Below are 11,345 nucleotides of genomic sequence, written 5' to 3' on the forward strand. Positions count from 1 at the left end.
ATTGTTTTCTCTCGAAAAATTAGTCAGAAGGAATTTCAGGGAGAAAGACGAGTGCTATTTTCCACCCGCGAGTTTCTCTTTTTTTTTAAGCTCAAGGTAAACAGTGGTACTCGATGCCTTTTCCCCTGTTTGGAACAATAATTGACCCTGGTCAGACCACCATTTTCTAAATCTTATATTAAATTTTGAGAAAACAGGATTCCTCTCTCGCAATTGTTAGGAAATGAAAAAAACGTAACAAACCCTCAACTAACTACATAGAAACTTGGTCCAATTAGGAGGAAAGCCTCCTAAAATTAGCAATACAAAGAAATATGAAGTGAAAAAATCGCTCAATAACATGAGGATTTACTCAAAATCGACTGCAAAAGGCTACATTATTGAGTAGATCTACACAGATACAGCTAACTTATGACTTACAACTACTTAAAACAAGTGACATAGTGTAGTGCAGTGCAAAACAGTGAATGTTAGTGTAGAATAGAGAAGGAGAAGGAGACAAGAAAGAGAGATAGAGTGATGATAGGAAATGAGGAATAGGTATTGATGAAATAGAGAGGAAGGAAAAATGGAGGGTGAGGGAGAGAGGAAAAGGAAACAAAGGAGAGAGTTAATAACACAAGCAACACAAAATTAATTTCATATCAGAATTGCCACAGTTGTTAAAAGAAAAGGAAAGTAAAAAAAAAACATGTATTTTAATTTTCCACTGAGAGATCAACGATCTTATGGTTCTTTTGGAAAGTTTTCATCGAGAAATAATTCAAATGAATCCAATCTTTGTGGTGTTGTGGTTAGCGCGGTGGACTTCGGACCTGGAAGTTGGTGGTTCGAGTCCAAGCCAGGTCATAAAATATGGCTAGGTTTATTAATCAAGTAGCGACATTTGTGACAAACATTCCTGCTTACACACATTTTTTAGTTCATTGTAGAACCAAAAACTGCTGGCAACTCCCATAGGAAATTAAAACACTTTTAGTTAAAAAAACGAACACAAAAACAGGGCAAGAACACAAACAATGACAACGGTACAAAGCAACCTGGAAGATATCACCAATACAGACAGGAAAATAACCCAGCCGAAATAAAATAATAATAAAAAAAAAAAACAGTCCAAAACAACTAGCATGATTTTCTCGTGATGGTTCGATGGTGAATGGTGGTGTTTTCTACTTGTCAAAATTACGTTGATTATAAATAATAATTGTGAGTAAAATGAAATTAAATATAAATCGAATTAAACAAATTTATAATAATTATTTTTCTCTTTTATACAATATTAAGATAAGGTGAAATAATCTACACATTCGTTTGGAAAAACAGCGAGGTTGTAAATAAGAAAGAAATTAATAAAATTGTTGAACTTAAAAAAAAAAAAAAAAAAAAAAAAAAAAAAAAAAAAAAAAAAAAAAAAAAAATTTTCATAAACATTGCTGAATACCACAGAGCGGTACAAGCTTTGAGCAAAGCGAGAGTTTTGAGCTTTCTGACATAGAATCTCATTAAATCTGTTATTACCAGAGACCTTCAAATGCCATATTGCCATGGCGCCATATTATTTGCCATATTCTGGATGTCTCTGGTTATTACTGGGGAGAAACACACAACAAGGGCGCTTCATTCAAAAGATCTGACAATTGCCGCCACACGGCTTTGAGGTACCCACGGGAGGAATGTATTTAAATTATGAGTCTAACTTTTTTTACTTTTTTAGAATAAGGAGAAAAAACTAAACTTTAAAGCAGCCGAAACCATCGGTAAAGGGAAAAATATTAAACACTTCTTAAGAAGGAGGACATGATTTCTTCTTAATATTATGAAAGAACAGATAAGTCTGTTGAAAATATTACATGTGGACAGGTACCTTAAAGTGTCCTATTACAATCAAGTGTTGCACTTCAAGTGAAACAGGGTGATTCCAAAAGTGAAACAGAAGTTTTGTCAAGATCTGACAATTGCCGCCACACGGCTTTGAGGTACCCACGGGAGGAATGTAGGTATTTAAATTATGATGCTGGGAAATGAGAAACGGCTCGTGTTTTTAAGTGATTTTTTCCTCCCAAGAGGTTTGACAGAGGGAACTGTTCATACCTCCATCGGTACAATTCCCTCTATCAATAAAGAGGTAAGTAGGGTAAGTGTACCATTTATTCGCCCACCTAAAAAACGTACCATTTATTGGCCCACCTGTACCATACGCCACATAAGTCTCAATACCTCCGTCGGTACAATTCCCTCTATCAATAAAGATTTTTTTTTTTTAAAGAGGTTTGACAGAGGGAACTGTAACTGCTATGGTCTTATCGTCCCGAAATCGAAGAGAGAAGGAAGACAGGATAGGAGAAAGCCAGCCGTTCCGAGAACGAACATTATCCCATCAGGATAAAATCCGCCCCGGGCGGGAATCGAACCCGCGGTCTAGCGCTTACAAGGCAGACGCACTACCAACTAAGCTAACTAGGCTGGCGTTAAAGAAAATAAAAGACATACATACTTGCCAAACTAAAGGGTACACAAAAAGCCCCATCTGAGGCTTAGGTGTAGGGGGTAGACAGCCCTAAAGGATGGGTTAAGCTTCTACGAATCCACGAAAGGGTGCTTGTGTTGTGGACAAATTTGAACCGAGTATCTTTAATAAATTTTACATATAAAAGCTAGGTCCATTCACACAGTGATCGCTTTACTTTATCTTCAGAACCCAAACAGCTAGAAAGCTGAAGCTTGGTAGGAAGATTCTTAATATGTTCTAGATAAGAGAAAGGATTTTGATGAATCCAAACCGATTTCGAGTTATGATCAATTTTATCCGTGACGAAGCATGGGCAACCTGCTAGTCTTACCTTGACAGTGCGTATGTTGTAGTCTACTGGACATAATCTTACCTTGACAGTGCGTATGTTGTAGTCTACTGGACATAATCTTACCTTGACAGTGCGTATGTTGTAGTCTACGCCGCTTTCATTATACACGATAGTGACATAATCATTGCCGATATTCTTCTTCTTGTTATTGCAGTTCGGATCTGATTCCAAAGTTGGCATCATGGTAGCTACGTGAAATATAACCTGACGACATAAATAAATTCATTAGTTAGAGGAAAACAACATCCAGTGCAATAGTCCTAAACTGAAATGGACGCGGCACACAAGGGATCAGGAAGAGACCGCCTTAACATAATAATAATAGAGGAAAACGAATGGAGGAGTACTTTTTGTTTGTCGCACAACTTGGCGTGTTCTGGCATTGGAGAGTAGCAGCCCTTGTAGAATACTGTACAGACAATAGTAGTGCTTATTTGTACTGCTCGAATAGGACTTGATAGTCCCTTTCTTTATTTTTTATTTTTATTTTTTTAACAAGGTTATATTATTTTGCATTTTTGTAAACCCCACCTATGAAATATAAAAGACCTTGTTTAGACTGCGGGAGTAAAGGGACTTTTCAGTCTCATTCTGGCAGGATAAGCAGGGTATATTCCATTCTATTCGATGAGTAGTAGCTACTCAATTGTCCTCACGAGGCTGAGTGCACCCCGAACTCCAAGCAGAGAGCCGAAAAAAACCTCGGCCCCGCCGGGAATCGAACACGGACCTCCTGCGTGCAAGCCTAGAGAGCTCACTCACCTGCATGACTTCATCTTGCCAGCTGTACGTGTACTTTCCGTCGGATCCGTTGGTTTCCAATCCGCCCAGGAACACGTTGAGCGGGTCCGCGTCCGTGAGTTTGATGAGCGTACCGAGTCTCTGTAGGAAGTCCATGTATCGGATGGAACCGTACTGGTTGCGCAAGATCTCCTGCTCAGAATTACCCTGGCCCGGACCTACGTACAGGACACCCACCTGAAATAAGTACAAGTAAGTAAAAATCAAAGGAATATTGATATAAAAGAAAAGGGCATTTTTTAAAACGAATTTCTAGATAATTTTTGGAAAAAGATCGCGAAAGCAGCGTTACCGTCCAGTGCAGCTGCTCGGCTATTTACAAGTACTTCTACTTGTAATAAGTAAAAGTACAAGTATGAAATAAGTAAAAGTAGAAGTATGAAATAAGTACAAGTATAGGTATGAAATAAGTACAAGTATGAAATAAGTACAAGTATAGGTATGAAATAAGTACAAAAAAAAAAAAAAAAAAAAAAAAAAAAAAAAAGGAAAAAAAAGAACCCTTTTAGGTTTTTAGGGGGGAAAACAAAAAAAAAAAAAAAAAAAAAAAACAAATGGTAATAAAACGTACCTTATGAGTTTCATAGGGCGGAATCCAGTCGAGGTTGGATATAGCGCGCTTCCCCTGTTCATTGGACACGAGGATCGGCTTCTCGTTGGTTCCCCCAAACTGGGGACTATGGAACAGGGACAGGAACACCGCACTCGGGTTGGATCCATATCGGACAGGCTCCCTCGAGTTTCGGCCCATGGATCGCTTGACGGACTCGAGGTCCAGCTTGTGGAAGTGTTTGTTGCGATGTGCAGGACTCATGACTGAAATGGTGTGACCGCGGCCTCTCTTGAGGGGCGGTAGAGCCGATGATTCCCCGTCCTGTAGAATAGAATTTGTAGAACCTCCATTATTTCAACTAAAATCTTAATCTAAAAATCTAAATCATAATTTATTTGTGGTGAAGCTGAGAGCTTTTTCACAATTTTCGTGGATATCACAGAATTACTAAGAGCCTCAATTGTGTAGTTCAAACTTACCCTTCCCAGTAGTTTAGACTGGAGACGGGGTGAGAGTTGTGAGTTACCCACAGCACTGGCTGCTAGGGGAGGTTTACTTGTCACTAGGGAGGTGTGTGTATAGGTCAAATTCGAGGTGGAGGCAGACTTGTTGTCCGCCATGTTGGGATATTTGCGCCCCTCCTCACTCACACTGGAGGCATCCGATGAGGAACGGGTAGCAGGGTAATGACCTTCAAACAGAGGGAATAATAAAATATCTTAATAACAAAAAAAAAAAAAAAAAAAAAAAAAAAAATATCTTATAATATTAAAAGTACCAAACTTATATTTAGGTTTATAAATGGCCCCCTTTTTTTGTCTCTATTGTTAAATTTATTATGATACCTGCGAGTTATTGTATTTCAAATGTTCAAAAACACACACGCTTCCCATACAGAAGGTCTCCAATTCGATTCTCAAAATCGACAAAAAAAAATTATCTCTAGTAATGCGCTTCCTTGTAATGTATAAGGTCCGGGGTTTGATTCCCAGAGTAAAAAAACACTCGTACTCTGATTGCAAATAGTACGTGTTACTTGTGTCTTCCTGTTTCGTTTCTAATCGCCTATCTGATGAGGGACATATTACAGGATGGACAACGGGCATGCTATGACACAGACCATGTGAGTCTAAGGTAACAATAAAATTGTTTAACTTCGAAATGAAAACAATCGTCTTAGTTTAGCAACTCAAAGAGTTTGAATTTGATAATTCTCAACCAGTAAAAAAAATATTAATTTACTACAAATAAATCAAATCTAAACTTGCCAGCCTAGTTAGCTTAGTTGGTAGTGCGTCTGCCTTGTAAGCGCTAGGCCGCGGGTTCGATTCCCGCCCCGGGCGGATTTTATGAAAGCCCAAAACCTCTGAATTTTGCACAAATCAAATTCTTACCGCCTATTGTTGCATGCACTTCTAAAATTACCAGACCATTCGTTTGTTCCTCTAATTTGGCCTACACTACAAATTCATAAAACAATAATACGCGCAGAAGAAGAAAAGAACAATAATTGCTGGTAGCGTATCCTAATTAAAATAATTAAATATTTTAATCATAATTATTACCTAGGTATACACAGGTTGGTAAGCTTGTGGAGCATATATTATGATTATTATGTTTGTCGGGTTGCCACACATGAGAGACTTCCGATGCTTGTTGTTCCTTAAGTGTGTGCTCGTTGTTATTGTTGTTGTGATTTTTATTGCTCAAAATTATGTTAATGGGTGTCTCAGTGAAATGCCAAAAACCATGAAACTCCAATTCGTGTGAATATAGGCGCTCCGAATTTTTGACGTTAGCGCACCTCTCGGCACGCTTGAAATAAGACACGGAACTTCAAAATTCCAAAATCATTGGTGAAAATTCTCAAACCTAGTCATGTATGTAAATTGAACATTAGACATACCTACCAAAACACGGAGAGCACCAAAAGCATCAAAAAATTTACCCTAATACAAGTCCGGCAAGCTAAGATCTAAAATGCTCGACCACTTAAGGTTTCACATTAATATTTTCGTCCACCCTGTCTAAGATATGATTTACCAGTAGAGTAGCAACATATATGTTAGAAATACATTATCATAAAGATAAGTACAGTTTAGATAACAATAAACTATTCTTCATAAACAATGCATGCTCTGAGCTTTAATTAGGACCAGAATAAGGTGATGTTGTGAGAGGGCTTACAATGTAAGGGCACCAGAGGCTTTTTATGTGGGATAGCTACTACACTACTTGGTTTTACTTTTTTCTGCTGAATGGGCACCGGATACATTTTTCTTCCAATAATGAAATGGGATTTGGCCGAACTCTCTTGACTGATTGAAGTAAGGATACCTGAGCTATTAGGTATAGGCATTGAATTTGATTATGTAGAATATTGTAGATGATCCTTCTGATCTATTTTGGTTTTGGTTCGTAGCGTAGGTGTTGCACCCTGAGAAATGTTAGACTAAAATCTCTAGGAAAATTTACCTATTCTTTTGTTGGTTTTATTTTTGTTCTCCATAGAATCCATAGATTGTTTGCTCCAGAGAGGGCGGTTTTTTTAAAATCAGAGCCTGATTTCCAGATCAGAGTCTGAAATTAAGCTGCCAGCTTGATCATAACAATAGAAACTTAGCGTCACTAATTACTATTTAAAAGAAAAATAGTTCTAAAAAAACCAAGAACCACTACTTAATTAATACCGACTAATTAATTCTTTTCTGGTTATGATTAACTTCTTCAGTGTGCAGAAATGTTTTGAATATGTTCAAAGAAGGAAGAATTTCTTTTGTTGCACGTGACAAATTCAGTTGACCAAAATTGTGGTTTCTTCATTTCCATAAGTCTGTATGTATGGCCAAAGCATTCCATCATTTCCATCTTTTATTAAAGAACTTCAAAGACCAATGCAATATGTTGTGTTAGGAAATACAATATTGTTTCAAGTGATTCAAAAATGTTCATTGTAGATTATTTTCATTTTCGAGTTCGTACTTCATTTCTAACTAGTAGTCAGTTAGAACCGAAGACTCGGTGTCAGTGATGCGCGCATTCAGAGTCTAAAGCAACTTATTGCTCTCATTTTTCATGTTCTACATCATTTTTGTAAAGTATTTCCTCGTATGCATCTATGAGTACCAGGGCACAATTGGCCGAAAATTTTGAGACTAATTGAAAATCTGATAACTCATGAAACATGTTTGCTTCTTTGTTTTGATGCTTGTTCAATGAAAATTTGATAATACCTAAGTTTACAAGTTAGTTAGTTAACTCAGCATAGTCAAACTATTATAGACTCTAAATAGTGATACCACAGAAGATTTAAAGAATAGATTGGTTGATAAAAGAGTGCACTAGGCAGATGCTGAAAAATTCATTGAAACCTAGTTGGTTATAAAAATCTACTTGAGAAAGCTCATCAAATTCAACACTGTCAGCATTAACAATACGTCTACATTCATATGAGATGATCCGTAACTAGGCTACCAGTCTCAGTATCATTGACAAAACCAAATTCTTTACCCAAATTCCAAATAACCAAATTATTCTGTTGTTTATTCTCTCTTTTATTCTGACCTCGAAGCTTGACCACATTCTGTCCTAAATATTTTTTTCTCAAATACGTATTCAATTCTTCTTTTTTTTATGCTCTTTAACTTTAACTCAATATATTGTTTTTTGTTTACCAATAGCATTTTGAGGTAGATAAGTATTTTTTGCAGTAATAAATTCGTTACTTGATTTTATATTGTTTCCAACTACTCTAATAATGTATCAGTGACTCACTATCTCACTAATGATTGATAAAAATTACCTACATTGTTTATCCAAAAAATACTTTAGGTACATATGGGACAAACTTGATTATTTATTTACCTTATTAGTAAGTATTGTTATACTTCATTTTTTTTTTTTTTTTTAAAAAAGGACGGCCATAAAAATTAAATAGGTAAGTACCGTAATATTCCAGTATTTCTGTTGCCATTGTTGCTATCCACAGGGATTGCAGGTGCTTCTTCAATTAACATTAATTTGATTTGTGTAAGATTATCTAACACTACAACCATTTGATTTTAAGGAGTTAACAACTGTTGTGACTGATATTGGACCAAGTTTTTTACACTTCATTTCCTTGAATTCCTTGTCATTTCTTGGATAGGTGCATTTTGTTTTTCGTTAGTCCCCACGTTCACTTTTTCAGTGGTGTTTTCAGAAGTATGATTAATAAATGAAAGGTGATTGCTATAAATTGCACATGCCAATATTTTCCTGAAAAATTGCGTCTTACAATGCTGGAGTTGTCAATATGTCAAGAGTGTAGCCCATTTGTCCATGATGTCACCCAGGTAGTACATTTACATAGGCAGGTACATATTATGTACATAATTACATTTATTCAGATAGGTAATATGAAGATGACAACAAATTCGGTTATATTTTTGATCTACCGGCTATGGACTCTTCTAAGATTGTCATGTATGATGGTTGGTAGAGCTATATTTATGATTGACATGGGTACTACGTTTGTACATAATTCAACATACATTTTGTGTATTGTATAGGTAATATAATACGGAAAATAATGATAAATAGAACTCACCTGTTCAAAATGGTGGGCAGAAATATCCAAAAGTAGGTAGGTAGCACTCCTGGCAAAACCAAAAAAAAATACTTCCTGACACAACTCGAAAATGAGAAATGCACTAGGATCAATTAAATTGGTTAGGTATTATCACTTGCACTAACTTTAGAATGGGAAAAAAAGTAAAAAAAAAAACACAGGTATGTTGATCTTTCTTCTTTATCAATAGTAAGATAATTAATGATCTTCTACATAATTACAATCAAACTAATAAAGACATTTTAAACAAAACACGTTTTACTGTAAAGATTTGAAATTGTATGTTTATAGGTACTCTAACTACCAACTTGTGTGTAAGTACATCATTTGAGTAGGTATTAATTGAAAGAGAAAATAACAATAAATTTAATAATAGATTAAGATAGATTTTCTGGTTGAGAGTTATTAAAAACTGTACCTAATAGTTTCGGGAGCCAAGATTATAAGAAAGGTATGTTTCAACAAGGAAGTTTTATGAAGTGGGTGATTAGCATTGTTTCATTGTTAAGCAAAAGCTTTTTTGTTTATTTTAGTAAACAAAGATCAATTTTCACTTAAGGAGTTACTTCTGTACCTAAAGTAAGTACTTCTGGATTGTACCTGTGTTAAAGCTACTTATTTGGAGATTAATTTTGAACAAAATGGGAAAATATTAGTTTATATTTAAAATATAATAATAGATTTAGCACAAAATAGGTGGATTTTGAACAATTAATTATAATATAAAACAATAAAAAAAAACTAAGGATGATTAGATAACACAAAAAATACACACAAAAACTTCAAAAAGCCGGAAAAAACTACTGAGGTAGGATTTGGTAAATAACTAGGTAGTACCTATTAAATTTTGATCTAACGTATTATTGGTTTGAGCAATCAATTTGACAAAAAATATTCACTTTAATTAAATAATTAAATGTAGAAATTAAGTTTTATAAACACCGATTTATTTTTTCCTAATTTATTTCTAATTATTTTTTTATTCTTATTTCAACAAACACTAATGAAACCAAAAAATTAAATCCCCGGAAAAACTAAAACAATAGAATCTTTGAAGAAAAATCGTAGATATCTTTGATTGTTAAATTAAAAATTCAGTTCAAAAAGATCGCGTTCAAGAGAAACGACAACTAACTAAAGATTTTATTATTGTTTGATAGCTGATACCTAGATCATACTATCATACAGGTGCCTGAGAATAAAATTCAGTGGAGGGGGCACATTTCTGAACTACAGGTACATGCAGAGATCTTGAGCTCACATTGTCATGTTTGTATCTCTGTTGCTTTTGTATTCCAGTTTTGTTTGCTATTATTGATTTAAACTACGTTCTGACCTTTTTTTCTTCACTGGAATGTCATGCTTCTTGAGAGGAAATGCGGAAAAATCACTTTTTTCAACTTGCCTCCTGTTGTCTTGTATTAGGTATGTGAGATGTGAGAGGGAGCTGGAGTTTCATTTTTATGTAAATAATAAAATAAAAAGTACGGTAGTACAGTAAGATAAATAGGTGTACCTGAAAATTATGAAATAACTTTTTCACATTCGGGTTTTTCCTAAATAAACTTTAGTAAACAAACAATACATCAAAAAGAAGAAAGAAAGAGAAGACTGGCAGTTTTCTTTTGCCTTTTTAAAGAAGTCGAAAGGAAAATTGTTTAAGAAAACTCAACTAAAAAGAACTTGAAAGAATAATTTGAGGGAAACCTTTTTTTTATTACCTACATCAGAACCGACTCTTCTTAAAAAAGAAGAAATAATATGGAAATTAATTTTCCTAATTTTAAAGTTCACCTCTTCAGAATAGATGAAAATATGGAAAATCAAATAAGATGGGAGATACTCATTCCTAATTTCTAGTGACGTAGCCCTGAAGAAAAACAAAACTAATGTACCTAATATCTACATTGTTTTACTTTCCGTTATAAACCAGAAATCATCAACACACATGCCAAATCTTCGTTAGCAAAAGTTAGTTAAAATTATGAGTTTGTGCACGAAGCACGAACACCAAAATTCGAATAGGTACCTCACATTAAGAAGATTGAAAATCTTGCAAATATCAAAACAAAGCTTAACCTAAATACTAATGCGTACAAATAGTAAAATAGTCTAATATTATTAAATACCACAATTAATCTTCTTTAAGAGGCTAAGACTTAGACCAAGACCGAGTCTAGAAAGACAATGAAATGAATGTCTGAGTCCAAAGTTTAATGAGTAATACGTGTGTGCTTAGGCAAGAATAATGACCGGGGCCATAATACTGCTAATATCTTCTGCTCAGAGTGCTGGAGCTTTGTTTGAGAAAGCTAGGTGTATCCTCTAGAACTCTATAGTCTAGTTTATCTGACTGATCTTTCAGAGGGGGCAGATTGGTACTCAACATACCTACTAGGGCAGTGCTTCCGATTCTTCGGAAAGATTGGAGTCTTGAAAAGTGCGCCGCGGTTAGGACAACTTTGGGAAGCACTGTAGTAAGGGAAGGAAAAAAGGAATACGTTTTGAACTCAGGAAAAGT

At 35.1% G+C, this 11,345-nt stretch overlaps 1 protein-coding gene across 1 annotated transcript; it reads right to left on the reverse strand.

The window, feature by feature from the left end:
• Positions 1 to 2,639: 2,639 nt before the first annotated feature.
• LOC103524584 (tuberin) lies at positions 2,640 to 4,912 on the reverse strand. Its single transcript, XM_008489609.2, has 4 exons — positions 4,695 to 4,912; positions 4,234 to 4,536; positions 3,624 to 3,839; positions 2,640 to 3,065 (listed from the first exon to the last, which is right to left on the reverse strand). Exons 1-4 carry the CDS (start codon positions 4,833 to 4,835, stop codon positions 2,655 to 2,657), a joined length of 1,071 nt encoding a protein of 356 aa, XP_008487831.1. The 5' UTR covers positions 4,836 to 4,912; the 3' UTR covers positions 2,640 to 2,654.
• Between the last annotated feature and the right edge of the window lie 6,433 nt (positions 4,913 to 11,345).

The sequence above is a fragment of the Diaphorina citri genome, unplaced genomic scaffold (assembly GCF_000475195.1).
Source record: "Diaphorina citri unplaced genomic scaffold, Diaci psyllid genome assembly version 1.1 scaffold106, whole genome shotgun sequence".
In the NCBI taxonomy this organism is placed as follows: Eukaryota; Metazoa; Arthropoda; class Insecta; order Hemiptera; family Psyllidae; genus Diaphorina; species Diaphorina citri.